At 47.8% G+C, this 18,753-nt stretch overlaps 2 protein-coding genes across 3 annotated transcripts; one reads left to right on the top strand and one right to left on the bottom strand.

Moving 5' to 3' along the window:
- Nucleotides 1–8,237, top strand: fam117ba (family with sequence similarity 117 member Ba). The gene is made up of 9 exons (XM_070994084.1): nt 1–228; nt 401–488; nt 2,455–2,690; nt 3,870–3,953; nt 4,039–4,149; nt 4,659–4,802; nt 4,942–5,149; nt 5,248–5,368; nt 5,561–8,237. Exons 3-9 carry the CDS (start codon nt 2,670–2,672, stop codon nt 5,784–5,786), a joined length of 915 nt encoding a protein of 304 aa, XP_070850185.1. The 5' UTR covers nt 1–228; nt 401–488; nt 2,455–2,669; the 3' UTR covers nt 5,787–8,237.
- On the bottom strand, nt 8,142–18,674 carry ical1 (islet cell autoantigen 1-like). Of its 2 annotated transcripts, XM_070994083.1 has the most exons (15): nt 18,559–18,674; nt 17,817–17,850; nt 17,542–17,716; nt 14,894–14,966; nt 14,577–14,700; nt 14,279–14,477; nt 14,075–14,200; nt 13,882–13,980; nt 13,701–13,786; nt 13,221–13,270; nt 12,987–13,031; nt 12,580–12,837; nt 11,281–11,550; nt 11,096–11,191; nt 8,148–10,355 (listed from the first exon to the last, which is right to left on the bottom strand). In XM_070994083.1, the coding sequence occupies exons 2-15, from the start codon at nt 17,822–17,824 to the stop codon at nt 10,240–10,242; spliced, it is 1,725 nt and encodes a 574-aa protein (XP_070850184.1). In that variant the 5' UTR covers nt 17,825–17,850; nt 18,559–18,674; the 3' UTR covers nt 8,148–10,239. The 2 variants fall into 2 exon arrangements, with proteins under 2 accessions (XP_070850183.1, XP_070850184.1); XM_070994082.1 differs by lacking the exon at nt 12,580–12,837 and having other exon boundaries at nt 8,142–10,355; nt 11,281–11,538.
- Between the last annotated feature and the right edge of the window lie 79 nt (nt 18,675–18,753).

Raw genomic sequence — 18,753 nt, 5'->3', positions numbered from 1 at the left:
TCAAGCGAGGCTAGCCCAGCATCACCGCCTTCTTCTTTCTCCCCTTCTCTATTTTCTGTCCTTCCGTTCTTTTCCCGTCGTTTTGCGGCACCTCACGATGCACCGCGCATCTTCCCCTTTTTGCACTCATTTCTTCTGGGTCCAGAAAGCGTGTCGGTAGCCGCTCCAGCCGTCGTGCCGCATCAGCCGGGAGAGAAAAACATCCATCCACGACGACGAGGAGGCAGGGTGCGAATACAGCAACGCCCATTTTGACACCTAAGTGAGGGTATCGCACGGTGCCCGCTAAGACGCTTAAAACACCTTTTCTATGTCTGCTTGCTCATATCTAAGAGGGCTTTCCTCACTTGTAGCCTGCGCTCTCGCCCCTCTCTCCTGCCTCTTCCCACCGCCTCTTTAGCATCTTCGAGCAGAGATCAACAGGGGCCGGGGTGCCGAGGACCACCGAGCCCCTCTGCATGCAGCGCACCTAGATCACGTTTCTGCAGGTGAGTGTGTTTTTCCTCGCGCACACACCTTTAACTCACGAGCCTGGACGATGCTCCTCAGTCATACGGAGACGGGTTCGGGTCGACACCAGCACGGCGTGTTTTGACGGTGGTGGGGATCGTGTGTGGGGAGGGGTTGCATGCTCGTCTCCCAGTAAACAAAACTGGCCTACATTGTGCTTTACAGGCGAGTGCACGGCGGTTTGACATCCACAGTGAGGTATTTATTCAACTTAATGTGCACTTCAGAGCTCTGAGGCCCAGAATTGTGCATTTCGGGTGTGATCTGTGCTTCAGCCCCAGTTTTTGATCGTGACACTCAGCAATTTGCAGGATAAATGCAGATATTATGATCCATTAGATGCAAAGTGCAAACTAGACCTGAAATTACTCATTTAAAAGCAACTATTTTGATTACATTTTAAGGATTTTTTTCAGTAAATGTGACAAAAAAAAAATCATCTTCTCCTCAGGCTGCTTTAATATTGGTTTAATCACAGTAGATCTTTGGGTTTTGGACTGTTGATTGGATCAATTTGAAGGCGTCAATTTGGCACTTTTCACAATTTTAAGTGATTTTGTTGCTCTCTGTGTGAGATGGCGCTCTGCTCTTGGCTGGTCAATAAAGCCCAGGGCTGCAACTGATAATCACGTTAATTATTCTATAAATCTGCCCATTATTTTCATGAATAATCGATCAGTGATTAAAAATCATTTGAGAAGCTGGAACCAGAAAATATGACTTTTTGGCATTTAATTTTCTCACCATTGACTAATCAATTGATCTCAATCGATCTCACTCTAATAAAGCCTGTCTGGCTTTAGGCGGTGCTGCTCTTTACCTTTGAACAGGTAAAGAATCAATATTGTGAATGTGTGTGTGGACTGACAGCAGGCTGAGCTACTACACTAGTACTACTACTGCTGCTAGCAGTGGTACTGTGCTGTCAGCATGCAGTACATTGCAGTGCAGATGTGTGTGGACAGATGCAGGAGAAGCAGCAGTCATAATAAAAAAGTCTGAGCGTTTTGCTAGCAGACTGCTGATGCCCAAACTGTTTATACACACACACAAACACACACAGACACACACACACACACACACACACACACACACACACACACACACACACACACACACACACACACACACAGTGAGACTGTGAGGACCAGTCAGCTCCGTTCCCTAGCAACAGCGATGTGCGCTGGTCAAGGCCCCTGCCAAATTTAGCTCCAGGACCAGCTCTGCCAGCCGATGCTGTGTGTGTGTGTTTGTATGTACACGCTGCGTGTACAGTACGCTGTTATCAGCGCCGAGCAGCTTTTCGGCTCCCGCTGGGAGCATCTAAAAAATACATGCATCCTTTATCCTGCAAGGTGCTTTGTGTGTGTGTGTGTGTGTGTGTGTGCGGCTTCATTAATGCTGCATTGTTGTTCTGTTGCATGAACCCTGAACATGAATATTAAAGCTGGTTTTTGTTATTGATTTCACTTCTCAGTGCAGCTGAACGCACCGCGCTGCTTATTGAACACAGTTCAGGATAAGATGTGAAATTATCTCTGCACATGGAGGGGTTGTGATGGATGTCAGTGGACGCGTGCACTCGTGCAAAACACGCTGCTGCAGCTTTGAATCAGGGTCAGTCGGGCAGAAGCCAGCACCTGCCCTCACTGCACCCCCCCTCTGCTTTAAGCTCTTTTAATGCCATTAACCAGGGGGCTGTGTGAGGGTAGAGGGGGGTATATCCGCTCTGCCCAGCGAGGGACGGATTAACATCAATCTGACACACTCATAGACACAATGCGCACACACACACAAACCTAGACAGACACAGCAAAGCAGCCGTGAGCTTATCCCGCAGACCAGCTGTGTGTCTGTTGATTTGTTGATGTGTTGACAAATAACTTGTTTACATCTCCAGGCAGACCAAGCTCATCTGCGCTGCTCTCTCTCCTTCCTCCTCAGACTACATCAGTGGCCTTAACCTACCACATCTCTCCGTGGTTCTCCTCCACGTCGTCCAGCGTCCCCCTCCTCCCCCTCCAAGCGCTCCGCTCCTCATTCTCCTCTCGGTCCCCCGCCATCGCGTCCAGCTGTGGCCCTCACAGGGCGCGCTCGCTGGCTCTCACCTGACAGGTCCCTGGCCTCAGGACGACAGCCAGCACCAACACGTTCCCTACATGAGGGACAAAGCAACGCAGGTGAGTGCTGTGTGTGGGGGGGGGTTTGTGTGTGTGGTGTTCAGGTGGGTGGTGGTGGTTCTGTTTATGTGCCAAATAATGACAATGTGTGTGCAGAGAGGGGGAAAAATCCAAAACGTCTTATTGATCCCCTCAACCTAATTATACAATACAAATACAAGCTTTTAAGAAATGCTAACATCAGCATGCTAACATTGACAATGCTAACATGCTGGTGTTTAGCAGGTACAATGTTTACAGTGTTCATCTGTGCGTTAATGGATGACAGGTCAGAGGAAGTCAGTAGGATTCATCATCTGAAGCAGACAAACCAGAGCTTTCCAAGGCATAATTGGTAAATTATTAAGGAATAATAGTGGCCCAAAAGCCTTGGGGGACACCACGTTGTTACGCAACATCCTAACAAACTGCTCACAGATGTTGTCTCTCTGACATTTCCATAATTTTGTCCACGAATGAAATGAATGGTACAAATTGCGTTCTCGCTTCAGACAAGCCGCACGAATGCCTGCAAGGTGTGTGTGCGCGTGTGTTTACGAAGCAGCCAATCAATGCAAAGAGGCAGAGAGAGATTGCGGACGGTTGCATCATGGTGCCGTGTTGCCTCTGACTATCGCTCACAGACTGACTTTGAAGCGGACTCAGGTCAAACACTCGCTGTGAGATGTTTCTTTAACAGCAGGTCATCTCAGCCAAGCAACCAGAGCGGCCTCACGTGTTTGACATCACTTCAGAGAGCGTTTCTTAGCCCACAGATGCTGCTGCTGTCATATAAAACCTATAATATTCTACTTTTAACTACATTTCCAACTGTAGTTTGGTGCTGCTGATACTTGTTTGTTTGCACTTGACTGCGTACAAAATGTTGGCATGTGTACATTTCATGATTTTGTATGTCAAAAAGTGGATTTTAAGCCAAAAAGCAGTAGTATTCTTACTGCGCTGGCAGATTTTATCACTTGTTTTGAGAGCAGAGGACTTAAAGGACCTAAGTTTGAAGCCTAAGTCAATAAAACAGAGGCTTCTGTAGTAATATTGTATATGGATTACTTATGGGTTATTGCATCCAGGTCAGGTTTTCATGTGACTTTTCTTTCCTCCCATGTGGCACCTAATTTGGCTGTTTGTTTTTTTTTAATATTTAGCTCTAACCAGTGCGTGTGTGTGTGTGTCTCTCAGACCCCCAGGGCCTGGGCAGATGAGAGGAGGAGGGGCTCTCACAAACGCTCGGCCTCCTGTGGGAGCACCGACCAGCTGAAGGAGGTCAGTTCCTTTCCTGTGTTGTGAGTAAACGCGAGCATTATGGACGTCTGTCTCACAGTGTCTGTCTGTCTCTGAAACTCTCCAGATTGCCAAATTGCGTCAGCAGCTTCAGCGCAGCAAACGCAGCAGCCGCCATCGGAGGGATAAAGACCGCAAGTCCCCGTTCAATGGCAGCCATACCATCATCCAGTCGCAGGTGATCGATAGAGATAGTGTGCGTGCGTGCGTGTGGCTCTGACAGGAAGTAGGTTGGGTCCCTGATCTGAAGGGTTTTGAGGACGTCCCACTTTTCCTCATGTCCCTGTTTGGCTGTGTGTCTCCAGTTAATTTGAAATGTGACTCTGGTCTATGAAAAGTCATTTAAACAGGGCTCGTCTGATGCTGTGCGCACACGCACACACACACACACACACACACACACACACACACACACACACACACACTCTTCATGTGTGTCGGTGACATCAGCAGGGCCAGTCGAGCGCTCCCTGTGGAGTCTGCTGGAGTGCAGCTGTCCCGCTTTCTGGGGCTTCTCGTGGGACAAAAGAAAAAGCAGGGCTGGTGGAGTTATCACCGTTTCTCTTAACTGAATATATATCGCATATATATCTGACTTCCTTTCTGCGGCGGCTAAATCGAAGTCGCTGCAGCACCTGTGCGCAGGTGCAGAGTCGACATTAACTGCAGCTTGTCTGTGTCTTGCAGTCGCCGATGCCCAAAACCATCCTGATCCCCATCCCCATATCCAAGTCCTCAGCCCCTCGTTTCCGCAACAGCGTGGAGGGCCTCAACCAGGAGATCGAACGCATCACCATCCAAGACGCCCCCGAAAAGGACGAGACCATCGTTGTGAGTCCTGCTAACTGGGAGAGTGGGGTGGGGGTGATGTGAAGCTGCTTTTTTTAAGGGTCCGCACGCCACCACTGGCCAGGGATTAAGCCCCCGATGCCGCGTCGCTATTGTGACCTCGTTTGTGTTTGTTCGACAGCCACAGGATGTCCCAGATGGGCACCGTGCGCCCCCACCCGTCCCCCCTCAGCGCAGCAGCAGCACCCGCAGCATCGACACGCAGACTCCCTCCGGGGGCGGCCTGAGTGGTAACCACAGCAACTGCAGTAGCCGTCCAGACTCCATCTCGCCCTCCTACCTCACCGTCCTCAACGACATGGGAGGAGGCAGCCCCTATGAGGACAAAGGTGACCAACACACACACACACACACACACGCTGAAGTCTCTCTGAGCGCGATCTGTTCCTGATGCTGACCTTTGACCTCCCTCTGTGTGTGTCCTCAGAGCTGGGCCCCTACTCCCCGCTGCCTAAATACGCCGCCTCCCCCAGACCCAACAACAGCTACATGTTCAAGAGAGAACCTCCGGAGGGCTGCGAGAAGGTCAAGGTGTTCGAGGAGTCCATGTGAGTATTTGTTTTTGGGTTTTTCTAAACAAACTTCACCGTCTGGCTTCACTCCCACTGCTCTCATGCTCTGTGAAATGTGTGTTCAGTGAAACAGCAAACACTGTCAGCAGCTAGCTGGTGAGCATTTAGCACCACTTGTGTTAGTGTACTTGCTATGAAGGCTAACGGCGTCCCTGCGTGTGTTTCCAGGCCCAAACCTCTGCAGGAGATCCCTCCCTTCCTGTGCCCCGACCGCAACAAGGTCAACTTCATCCCCAACAGCGGCTCTGCCTTCTGCCTCGTCAGCATCCTCAAGCCCTTACTCCCCGCCCCGGACCTCAGCTTTCGCCCCGGGGTGGGCCTCCGCAGCCTGTCCCCGTCCCTCGTGCCTCTGTCCACCCAGCCCTGCCTCCTGGAGGAGCCCGAAAGCTTCTGATGGCCCTCAAGGGTTTTAAGTCCCCACAGTACCCCCCCCTTCAAAAGAAACCCCCTCCTCTCCCCCACCACGATATCAGAAAACATTGGAAACTAGGAAACAACCCTTCTGCTCCAAAAAAATGCCTTCAGCATGCCAGCTAAGCTCTCTCTGATGTCCTTATCTTGTTGAAAAAGCGCTTCCCACTGCCTCTCCTCCTCAGACGACTACAACGTGAGAGTCCTGCAGCCCTGCGTGGGTGTTTGCAGCTAACATTTCATCGCTTTCTTCTACCTTTAGTGCTGGTTATGTTCCTGTTTTTTGGGAGGAAAAGGGCGAAAGGACAGACTCTTATTTCATCGTATTATACCATGGCGCCTTTCCACGGACATATCTCTTTTTCTATCTGTAGTTATTTCTCTTGATATGAAATTTGCCTTCCATTACGAGACAAAAAAAAAAAAAAAAAAAAAAGAGGCCGCTGGTTCCTTGGTGACCAAGAGTTTGACCACTGAGGCTAATTTTGGTGCTGCAAGATATACCGTAGCAAAACTTGAACGGTCGTGACAAGGAGAAGTTAAAAATGTGCCTGATCTTTTAGACCGCTCAGTTTCGCTCAACCATCGCGGCGCTCTGATCACGTTCGCTCCTTTCGCACGGTGCACATGATGTTTGCGCTGCGATGGCCGTGGATACACGCAGACGGGCGGGTGGACCACCTGTGAAGTAGGTCCAGACGTCCCTCGGGCGTCAGTCAGCCGTTTCCAGTGGAAGCTGACTGAACTGGTACGAGCTGAGGCCTTTGTTATGCTAACTGGTAGCAGCGAGCTGGTCCCCCGCCGGGCGGCGTGTATCTATGGGAAACACAGGCCAGGGCTATGATGTGTGCAGCGTGTTCAACCTGTGTCTGCTTGCCCCTCCTTCCCAAGCGCCAGCCTTTGCTCACAATGTCCCTTTTTACTCCACCGCCACCACAGCCACCCCCTTCTGTTCCTCCATCTCCCCGCGCTCTCTCTCCTTCTCTTTCCCTCGCTGTCACTGTAACGCCGACCCCTCTCTGTCTTGCTCAGTGTTGTTGTGAAATGTGTCCAGAGGGGCTTTGTCCTCGCAGGACGGGCTCCTTCTGGCACGTAGGGCCCTGAGCGTGGAGAGGTTTGCCAAAGCGAGACACTACACTGCAGACCGTGGCGGCAGGTGGAGCTCAGATGCGAATCACAAACATACAGTGTACAAAGCTCAAGAAAAAAAAATCAAAAGAGCTCTGCTTTATCTCTCCTCACCTCTACGCTGCATTGTAGCATCTTTGGATTTTGTTAGTTATTGCAGGTTATAGTTTATCTTTACATCAAACAACCCACCAGCTGTCACACTTTGTCTGACCCGTTACTGCTCTCTGATTGGTGCAGCATCACTTTTTTTTCCCCAAGCTTTCAGGACCTTTGAAACACATTTATTATTTATGGTTTCAGTGTCACACAAGTCTCTCAAGTCTAAAAAGCAGAGAAGTTATATTGACAGAAGCTGAAATGAAAGACATTTACTCACATGCGCTTCGGTAAACACCACCTGGCTGAGACTCAGCGTAGCGTGTTGGTTGGCAGCCTCTCCACGCCCCGGCCTGTCCTCCTGTATATGTCATTACTACTTGACTGTGCCTGCTACAGTGGGATAGGAATGTACTGGTTATGTAAATATAGAGGCACACTGTGTTTGTATTATCGGCTGACAAAGATATGTATCTGAATGAGTCAACAATTGTACCATATAACCTCCCCCTCCTGCTTTTTTTTCCCGCTGAGTACTGTGAATTACTACATGTCTCATTATTGTGAATAATAATGTATTTATTTATGAGGAGTGTAACTGGGTCTGCAGAGAATTTTAATCAAGAATAGATTACATCGTCCATCTCAGGTTGTAGTGATTAGGATACAAAAAAAAAGAAGATATACGAACTTTTCAGCGCACACTAACAAGTCTACACTACTATTAAGAGAGCAAACCAACAGCTGCTATCGATGTAGCCTCACACAGTGGAAGTCCAGGCTGATGTGAACATGTAGCAGAGTAGACGTAGAGAGGAGCGTGGATGTCATTGATCCGCTGACCTGATTTGGCATGAGTAACCTTCCTATCAGTGAAGTCACTGAAGAAACGAGGAGTTCTGTTCCAAAATGAGATATCCACTTGCTGAAAAACAATCACATCTACAGCAACACGCTCTTCTTTGTGGTTTTTAGACGTCTGTTTACAACAACAACATAAAAAAAAAAAGTAGTTTGAAAGAGCAGATTCATACATGTGATAACAGATTTCAGATATTTTTCTTTTTCAAAGTGGATAAACAGCATTTTGGAATGAGGCTCGACACAATGATTCTTTGTTTGCTTGTCCAGTTTATTGGAAACAGAACTGCCAAGTTTTCATCTGTTAAACCCCTCGAGTGAAATAAAAAGGCATAGTTGAATTAAATCAAGCGTTTGTGATTGATTTGAGAAATACATTCTTTTTCTTCAAGTGTGTAAATCAAGAGAATACATGATGTGACAGAAACACTAACACAGCAGGTTCTTGTGACCGTGTGTCACATTAAAAACAAGGATTAAATGATACTAATGTGCAGCTTGTATAAAAAGTGTTTTTCTGAGACTCACAAAACATTTTTTTTCCCAGGATGCACTCTGATCACCTTGGCGCCGCTGAGTGCAACTCACACAAGGACTGAGGATTTGGTTTGAGTTGTGTGTGTACGCGTGCGGACGCCATATTCACAGCTCGACCGCTCAGCTGTGTCATCCGTAAAATACATTTTCGTCACTTTGCAGCTCTTCACTCAAAGTTCATAAACATTCAAAAATGTCAGTCTTGGTCTTTTTTTTTCCACATAAACACAGTGGGCGTTAAACCCACATCAGGTAAGTCAGAGATGGTAACAGTTCTCCAGTGTTGTCTCTTTTCCCGTAAAATCAAGAATCCATGTGTGAACTCTCACAAGACAAAACACACACAGCTCAAAATAGACACTATAGCGTTATCTTTTTCAGTGCACTGCACAACTATTTGCAAATAGTGAAATAATGTGAAAATAAATATATTTCAATGCATCTTATGCGCTGTTTACTTGCAGATTAGCAGGATTTAAATAACCCACCCACCCCAAAAATAATCTAATTCCTGTGTCCTACTTTAAAACTTCCTTCAAGAGACTACAAAATAACTTTCATCCTTCACACATTTTTCTTGGCCTTGGACTTGTGATTGTGAAACGACAGATGCATCCTATTTTTACTCGTTCAGCAGGGAGAATATGGGCTGAAGGTGACGGGATGAACAAGACGACTCAGTTCAATGTGGCCTTCAGACCCGATCCTTCATTATAACGGAGAATTTCCTTGCAGAGATCAATAAAGCGGCACATTATTGATCTTGAACTGGTGGAGTTGGTGCAGGAGTCTGTATCACAAAGCAAGTGTTAGTGAGCCTAACATGAGGAGCTGATCTGAAGTAATCTGATAAGTATGTGATTGAAATGTTGACGTTGACTGGTATTCCCATCAGCTTCATGGGTTTTCAGTGTTTAGCGCTGGTTAGCAAACATGCCAACATGCTAAACTAAGACAGCTGAACATGAGTAACACTACAGCTGCTAAGCATCAGCATGTTAGCTATGTCATTGTGTGCATGTTAGCATGCTGATGCTAGCAATTATCACAGTAAATTACTGTTACTCCCCTGATGATTACAAAACGCAGTACTGATTGATTGATACAGTATTGATTTTTTTTGGACAAAACATGCTCTGGTGGGCCCAACTGTGGGCGCTGTGAAACCAGAAAACCCAAATTAAGACTCCTCTTGGTTTGTGATACGGACACCTGCTGTCTTTGTGTGCAAATACAGGCTCAGAGTCCCATCTGATCCCATACAAACACTATGTCCTACATATACAGTACAGACTGTACGCTCTGCATTCGTATGGGACCAATCGTGCTACCATGAGTAAATACAGGGTTTTTACATCTTGGGTCCCTTGTCATGTGCACACACAGCAAACTGACACACACCCAAACACGAACACACAGGAAAAAAAAACATGTGCCGCCCTCCAAAATAAAGCTGTAAGGCAAACATTCTCTCCACTCGACAGAAGCTGCAATAACTGATAGTGAGAAGTAACACGGACCACATGAGGTTTGCTGTGTGAGCCGATGGCTTCATGTGTAGTGTTAACAGTCAGGTACAGAGCTGCAGAGCGGACGTGAGCCACTGAGGAGACAGTGTTTCCCTTTTCCTTAAGTAAAATAACATCTTCCAGTGTAACACATTTGATATGTACACACCTCTCCTGCTGACAGAAATGCAGGAGAAAGTGTGTGCGTGTGAGCATCAATATCTGTGTGTGTTTTTCACTGTTAGTGTTCTTTGACATCCAGATCCAGAGAAATCATTCACTACTACACGCACACGCAGAGCTTTAGGCGTTGAGCAGCTCGTCCGCGGAGCGTCCGATGGCGTCGGGGTTGGAGAGGGGGTCCAGGTCTGCGAACAGGCTGAACCAGGCAGACATGTCTTTGGATCCACCCGCAGCAGCTGCACACGCACGCACACACACGTTGTTGGAAGAAAGTTTATGCTTGTAAAAATGTGACCGCTGAAGTAGCTTTTGCAGCGCTTGTTTCATGTTTTACTGCGTGGTTTGTCATTGTTAAATCAACTGTAACTCTGTCTGAGAATAATGACCAACTGGTCCAACAGGAGAGGGACCTTCAGGTCGGTCCTGCTTTATGACGCTGTCATTATTGGATTATATTTTGCAGAGAAGGTGCATAGTCTGAAATTCATTTCAATCTAATCAAATTACCACTCAGCAAACCTGAGGCTGTGTAATATTCCTGGAAAAATGTACCAATTTAAACTGGAATTACCACCTTGCAGTTGTATGACTCCACCAATGAGTCAAGTTGAAGTTTACATCCATGTCTGTCCCGACTCATATATGTGGTGAAGACTTTGAAGGGACTTAATAAAAAGTATTAAGTGTATTTTTAGTGAAACGGGACTTTGACATGTTTGATTTCAGTGAGTAACATATGCTAACAATGCTTCAAATATGGATGCTGCTGCAAAGAAGCTGTAAGTCAGCACACATGGAATACATCTAACAAGTCTGAGTATTGTTTAGGTCATTATCTACTAGCTAATTTTCCAAACCCTGTACAGTGAACATAGATCGAGAGGAACGAGGGCTTAAGCGAGTTAACCATGGGACAGTGGGACTGATGACATTTCACAGGTCTACAAAGACACAAGTAGAGAGAGAAAGAGCTTACCATTGGCTGCTGAACTTGCAGCTGGCTGAGCTGATTGGCTTTGACCAGAGGGAGGCTGCAGGGGCGGAGCCTGGAACATAGGCGGGGTTGCCCAGCCTAACAGACAGAGCAGAAGACGTATGAAAAACCATGTTGTTCTTTGTTATAATGCGAGGGATCGGTCAGCGTGCTGCGGTGAGGCTGACCTGTAGCACTCAGACTGTGATCCAGCAGTTGGGAGGGCAGGAAGCCTGTGGGGCTGGGGGGGTTTGAAGGCGGACGTGCCGCCGGCCCACTACTCGCTACTCCCGTGCTTGATGGAGAGACGCTGGGAGGCTCGAATAGCCCGAAAGCGTCCTGCCACTCCCTGCTGAACTCATCGCTGGCCCCCGGGCCCGGGCTGAGAAGGTCTTTGAGGAAAGCCATGTCACCACGTTCGCCATCCTCCTCCTCTGGTCTCAGGCCTGTCAGCAGAGAGGAGAGGGAAGGAAGACAGGGGGGTAAAACAAAGGACAGATGTGCCTGAGCAGCAGAGAGGTAGTGGACGACAACAATGAGTCTAAAGCTGGAGAAACTTTTTCCACAGCAAGCTTGTGAGTCAGGTGCAGCTAATGACATTAATGGCCGCAAAGCACCGCAGGAACTGCAGGAGCGGAGCCATCGCTAATGTTATCAGTTCCACCAGCGCTTCTCCTGCTGTGGATTTCATGAGCGCAGAAGAAAGAAAGAAGAGTGCTCTGATGCCGCAAAGACTATCAGGATTCAGGTTCGTAAGATTTATTCAGAAAGACGTGAAGTACAGGATTTTAAAGCTCAAGTTGAACCTCAACGATGGAGGAGAATCCTAGAGCTTCTCGTGATATCTAATAGAGCACACCTGTGCTCTGTCATGCAGGTACACAACTGGAATATGCAATGACCAAATACATAAACATGTTTATTTTATTGCTGTGTGCTCTGTGCATTGGGCAATGGGAATTGATTCCACATCCATACTTGCACGACAAAGCACAGGTGTGCTCTATCAGATGTCACTGAAAGCTCTGGGACTCCTCTTTTGTCAAACACTTGCTTGGATGAAGGTCTAGAGAGCGAACGCTTTATCAGCAAATACTCGTCTGCTGAGCTTCCTTTTCCCAGTACGAGCGTGGCGATGTTCACCAAACACAGCCATCATTCAAGCTGCCTGTTGTGCTGTCAAACAAACAGCTCCCTCGGTAAGAAATGAGGACTCTCAGTGTTAAACAAAGAACAGAGCCAGGCTAGCTGTTTCCACTCCGCATTCTAAGCTAACAGACCGCTAACTACAGCTACATATTCACCGTACACATGTGAGATCAGTGCTCAAAGAAGTGAGTCTCAGACATGAAGGCAAAAGTGAAGGAAGCAAAGCCTTTTGCAGTAGTCAGGCAGAATGAATCCAGATCCAAAGTGTGAAAGGAAGCTGAAGTCCCAGAGGAGGTGAATTTGTGCCACAACCAAGCAGATTGGAAAGCTGAGAACCAGTGAGGCAGGTAGAAGAAACAGGAGACAGCCGTCTAGTTTACCAGTGGCAGGCAGCTGGGAAAAGCCGGACTGGTAGCTTCCAAAGCCCCAGAGCTCACTGGGGTCTCCACTCTCGAGCTGGGCCTGGGGAGGGATGTTTGCTGGGCCTGGGAGCTGCAACTGTGGCAGATTACTGCCCATGAGCATCAGGTCATCACTGGAGCCCCCTGATGGTCCACTGAGGTCATGCAGGGCTAGAGCAGGTGTGGTCTGGTGCACTGGGATCAAAGGATCATAAAGCTGAAAGGCATCCAGTCTACACTCAGCGACAGCAATCCCAATGCACACACACACACACACACACACACACACACACACACACACACACACACACACACACACACACACACACACACACACAACTTACCACTGTCCCTGGTTTGCCTCTGCCCATCACTGCTGTGGGTGGGGTCTGCAAAGGATAACACTTGTGGTTTTTCTCTATTTGACAATGTCACTTATACTGTGAATCACAGGCTTATTTCCTCTTTTCATAAAGAAGGTTTGATCTCTAAACTCATATTGTCTCCGTTCATTGTTTTCTCAGCACCCACGATTTCCACTTTAGTATGCGTTTCAGCCTACAGGGGGCAGTCCATACCTGTGTCGGAGGCACTTCCTGCTGGCTTGTCGTCATCCAAGGACACCAGACTGAGGCAGATAGAAGAAGCAGAGAGGAGGGGGAGAAATGAGAAAAAGCCTTATCTATCTGGTGAGACTATTTGCTATTTTTAGCTGCGTCGTAGCCTCTATTTGATTTGGAGCTGCAGTCTCAGGTTCGCTACTGTAAAGCCATGAGCTACCACATGGATCACTGCTGGTGGTCACATGTAAAACCTGCCGCGCACACACTTACTTGTGAGTAAACATTGGAATGATATTGGCCTCGTGTTTGATGAAGACATAGCTGAGGGGGTCGTGTGCAGAAAAACAGAGAAATATCGGGATGGAAAACGTGTTTGTTAATGATGGCGGGGCAGAGAGAAGAGGGTGGTGGCATGAAAACAGAGACAGATGGTGTGGCAGGACGTGTGTGTGTGTGTTAGGACACACATTAGACTGTTTTAGCATCTTCTCTCACCTGTCTGTGTTGCTCTGCAGAGCCTTCTCCTTCTTATCCTCTTTTTTCTGTAAGTCTGTTATTTCCTCCAGCGGGTCTCGCAGGTCCTGCAGGAGGGAAGAAAACATGAAGATGTGTATCAAACAGAGCAGACTGCGACAATCAGCTGAGCCGGATATTCATACTGCGTTGTTTCATGTACCTTGAGTGTAGTGAACTGGTATGGTACGTGTCCTTGGAAGGTTTCATGGATTCCCGACATGGAGTGGGCCGTCCTCTCCCAGAACTGCAGCAGAGTGGTCTGTCATGACAGGAAGTAAAGAAACAAGTAGGTGACAGATTGCACTGTACACTTGTGGCTGCCTTAACCCTGAAAGCTTTGGACAGACACACACCTGGTAGGTACAGAGGGAGTGTGACAGCATGTTGCAGCGACTCGCCCCCAGCATGTCGACCTTCTGACAAACATCATTCTTCAGCTTCTCAAACTGGCCCTTCGTCCCTCTGACCTGGGCTTGCACCTGATGACAGAGAGGCCGTGAAAACCCCCCGCACGTGCTTTTATTATTAAAAGACTTATCAACCCAAAGTCCTCTCACCTTGCGGAACTTTTCCAGCTGTTTGTAGGTGTCTGGGTCCAGTTCTTGGGAGACGTCTTTCATCCAGAGCAGAGCTCCTCTGTACTCGGTGCGGGCCGTCTCCATGCGGCTGACTGTCAGCAGCGTGTCAGCGATGGCGCGACGCCTGAATGTCTCCACCTCCTGCTGCAGGCGGTGCAGCGGCGGGCACAGTGCCATTCTGTGGAGAAAGGAAAGGACACAGCAAGATGATGCTGGAGAATAAAACCAGGATGGGACACACTGCACTGTATTGGCTGCATTGCTTTGTACTGCTGACCTCTGCTTGGCGGAGGTGCAAAGGGCCTTGCTGGTGGCATCCATCATGTTGCCAGCCTTGGTGCGGTCGTGTTCAGCCTGGAAGCGCAGGAACAGGCCGAGCTCATTCTCCTCCTGAGACAAGCCTGGAGAAAGAGCTCAAGGTTAAAGTCTATACACAACAGACAAAAAAATAAGACTGTTAATGTTACATAAGGCAATATCAAGGCTTTATTAAAAGCCCTGAACCCACCAAGAAGCACAACAAAAACAGCAAAGACCCCCTCAGCTGCCAGCCTGCAATGTAATGTAATGGGTCTGGGTTTCACTGGGACTCACGTGTGATCCTGTGCTGGTACTTCTCAATCACCTTCAGCAGCTCCGTGCATGTTGACTGAACCGAGCGGAAAAACTGCAGAGACAACACATAAAACGGGATATAATAATGACAAAACACCTCAAAACACTCCCACTGCAGCGGTTTGGAGACTTCCTGCCACTTCCAGGATTTTCAGTTTGCAGTGTGGTGTTTGTCCCTCAGTGCTGCAGAGCTCCAACCTCTCACTCGGTAAACAAAACATATTTTTCTCTCTTGCTTTCTGTCTGGCAGTCAGCCGCCTCTTCTTCCATCTGGTGGATGACAACAGTGTGTATCATAGCAACACAGAAAGGGAGGAACGAGGGATGAAGGGGTCATCTCGACTTTTACAGGCCGGTGGTTAGGAGGTGCTCAGGCCCTGGCTCAGTGTTGAAAAACCTATACTGAGCCAATTAGTGTGCAGCACAGAATTGGAAAAGCACAGCTGTTGTTAATAAGATTAGCAACGACTCATATCTCGATAAGTGTCCCAGTAAGCCGTGACAGCAGACAGGTTCCTTAAAATGAAGCTGCTAAATGGAGTTCAGCCATTTCCTCCTGTCCCCTGTAAAAATGTCTCCTTCAGAAAAAAGCCTTTACTTTACTTTGTAAGAAAAAATAAAATTTCATTCCGCACGTTCTTCTTGGTGCCTCCATTACCCACAATGCAACTCGTCCACAGACATTTCAGTCAGAGAATCTGTTTCAAAAGCAGTGCATTCAGGCAGGCTTAAGACGGAGGAGGTGACGAACACGTGTAGTTACTGATTAACTGTTGAATAAACAGTCACTGCCTTCAGTCTGTCAGCCTCAGCAGCAGCCAAACAACCCTCAGATCTCTGGCTGCGTGCACATCGCTCCTCCTCTTTTTATTTTGTGATGAGAAATGCTGATCGATTGATCAAGATCATGTTTATGTAACAGCAACTGTTCGGCCTGAGTCACGGCAATATGGCAGGGAGGAAACAGAGGCCGAGGGAGATGGACTTCCTGCGTTTGTGCGGCACAGGCACACATCACTACATTCAGATCGTGACTCAATGTGGATAAGTTCACTTTTACCTGCATGACATTGTTCAGCAGGACACAAACGTATTCAGCAAAACTGGACAAAATCTGATCTGATGTTGCATTCATGCAGCTCCCAGGCCACAAACAAATGCAGCGCAGGTGAAATGTGAAAATGCTCTGAGGCACAGTTGTTATAAAAACCTGATAAAATTGGGTTAGCTGTAAGGCTGCCGACCAGACGTGGGCCCAAATCTAATCTGCCCTGGTGGCTTTAGTGCTGTGCTGCTCCAGAGAGAGCTCAACGTGAAGATGAAACGTGGGAAGGAGACAGAGGAATGCAACAAGACCGATCTGCTCTTCAAAAATCACCTCTGAATTCACCCTCACGTCTCTTTCCGTCCATTGGCGCCTTCCCCTTCACTCCTGAATGGTGGCAGGGACAATGAGAGCAGGAGGACAGAGATCTTGTTCTAGAGCAAACAAAAGCCTCACAGTGCGTGAAACTCGACCACGTCCCCGTCTCACAGGGCCAGACTGTCACACGGCCTGTCGCAGCTAAATGCCAGCCAGCTTTGAGCCAATCCAAAGCACCCACCCTCATTTGTTGAGAAATGACTGCACCCGGCTGACATCTTTTTCACAGCTGCGAGGTGGCGTCATCTCACATATGACTAAAACTGTTAAGAGCCAGACAGCAAGAAAGGATCTCTGCAAACATTAACCACCTTGTGCCAACAGCTCACTGTGGGTGTATTCAATCTGCAGCTACATAATCCCTTTTAACTACAGGATATCACATTTCCCCTTATGGGCTGGAAAACATACATGCATATAAAATATCTTATGTATCAACATGTTCCAGTTCTTCTTCAAAGCCATATGATGTTGGTCCCCATTGGACTAAACTTATTAGTTCCACGTCACGCAGCCGTAACAGTACAATGCTGCACGCACGTTGATGCATCAGTACTAACAATCTAATAATGTCAGACAGAATAATATACCAGTCACAGGGGACATTTTACTGCAGGATGAGTACTTTTACTTTCCAAAACTTCAAGTACATTCTGCTGATAGCAGACTTTTACTAAAGCTTTAAATGCAGTTGTAATGAAGTATTTTACATTATTGTATTGGTACTTTTATGAAAGCAATATTAGACTGTGTCCCAATGCACACACCACACACCCGTCACCGCTGCTCCCGCCTAACCAATCACAGCCTCAGCTGATTATAGATGATGTGTTACCTCATCACTGGTTTTTGTTGTACAGCCATTAGCTGGCTTACTCACCTCCACTTGTTTACATGCCGTGACAAGCGGATTTTTTTTTTTTTTTTTACACAAATACTAATTTACATGACGGGATATGTTTTTCCTTTACAAGCTCCACTACGAGAGAAGCCGTTTTTGGTGTACTGCTGTGCTTTCAACTGGAGCAACAGCTTTAGCAGAGAGCTATAATGCTTAGGAAATGGCCACCGGTGACAGAAAGCACTCTGATGATGACACGATGGCAGAGGGAGGGGTGAGTCTGAACAATACAAGAGAAAATTTAGTGGTGGAAGGCGAAAGCCATGGAGGTCTAAGAGCCTGAGTTCATCTCTCCTCTCCCACCTCGAGCTTGGCATCCAGGTCGGCGTCTGAGGCCACCACGTACTCGTCCTCCTTCTTGCCCGTGGCTTTGATGAGGACCTGCTTGGTCTTCCAGAACTTCTTCTGCATGCGAGCCATCACCGAGCTGTCCTCACCGAGCAGCGCCCGGCCGCCGCTCAGCATGTCCCCCGCAAACCTGTGGCCAACAGCTCAGTCAGTGACAGCAGACGGATGCAGCCTGCAGGTTGGCTGTGTTTTATGACTTGATGATATGAGGACATCAAATTCACACATACCCGTCCATCACTGGATATCAGCCTATTTTCTGTTCTGCAGACAAAAACATACAGAGGTGATATTTATTGGAAGAAGGATTAAAAACAGGAAAACTTCCTACTTTGTCAGCTGGGTGAGACTTTGTGGAAAATGTGGGAGGGACAGTCAGCCTGAGCGTCTAACCCTGAATGAAAGCAGAACGAGCCGCTTCATGTTGACTTTTGCTGCGATACCTACGAGGCACAACAGCGAGCGTGGAAACGGAGCTGACAGCTGTTCCCCCACTGAATGATAATGGAGTTATCAGCGGTTATCATGCAGGGTTTACCTGCGGCTGGACCAAAACTCGTCTGTGCTTCCGTCTTAAAACGCTAATCTAATACGGTTCTTGACGCGGGGATCAGACACCTGCGACTTGGAGGAGTCTGGAGACTTGAGAGCCAGCTGGCTGTCGAGCAGGTGTTCGGTTACACCATACAAACGCAGCCTCGGTGACACGGTGAGAAAAGGCAACCCCGAGCCTCACTCCGACATTCGCCAATACTGCGGATATTCGTTAAAATGTGTAAAAGAACAATAAACGTAACGGCAGTTAAGAAAAAAAAACTGACAGAAAACGTCAGCAGAGGAGCTCGAGCGCTAGCAGTTAAGCTAGTAGCAAGTCTCGAGGCCACAGTAAAAATGCCTTGTGTACATTAAACTAAGCGAGTCCGGGTTTTCTTTTACTCAGACATTTAAATAAAAAGGTGAATACTTCTTTACCTTGCTTTTGGTTTTGTCCAACAGTCCGAGCATCGATGCGGCGCAGCCCGGCTAGCCTCCTCTTCCGACAGCCGTCATAATCTGAGGCGGAGAAGCAGGATATGCAAACTGGTTGTGACGCAGTTTGGACACAAGGGGTCACTGCTGTTCCCGCCATACCGAAGATCGTCTATTGACAAGATGAGCCACACAGCT

This window comes from Chaetodon trifascialis, chromosome 24 (genome assembly GCF_039877785.1).
Source record: "Chaetodon trifascialis isolate fChaTrf1 chromosome 24, fChaTrf1.hap1, whole genome shotgun sequence".
In the NCBI taxonomy this organism is placed as follows: Eukaryota; Metazoa; Chordata; class Actinopteri; order Chaetodontiformes; family Chaetodontidae; genus Chaetodon; species Chaetodon trifascialis.
This window is presented reverse-complemented; position numbering and strand designations above follow the sequence as displayed.

Bases quoted from the DNA above. Each gene is read 5' to 3' on its own strand.
- fam117ba (XM_070994084.1), top strand. From the start codon at position 2,670: ATGAGGGACAAAGCAACGCAG. The intron at 2,691-3,869 runs GTGAGTGCTGTG...TGTGTCTCTCAG, and splicing joins TGAGGGACAAAGCAACGCAG to ACCCCCAGGGCCTGGGCAGA. The intron at 5,150-5,247 runs GTGACCAACACA...GTGTGTCCTCAG, and splicing joins CAGCCCCTATGAGGACAAAG to AGCTGGGCCCCTACTCCCCG.
- ical1 (XM_070994083.1), bottom strand. The intron at 14,478-14,576 runs GTCAGCAGTACA...CTTTCTCCACAG, and splicing joins TGCACCTCCGCCAAGCAGAG to AATGGCACTGTGCCCGCCGC. The intron at 11,551-12,579 runs TGGTTCTCAGCT...CTTCCCTCTCCT, and splicing joins GTTTCTTCTACCTGCCTCAC to CTCTGCTGACAGGCCTGAGA.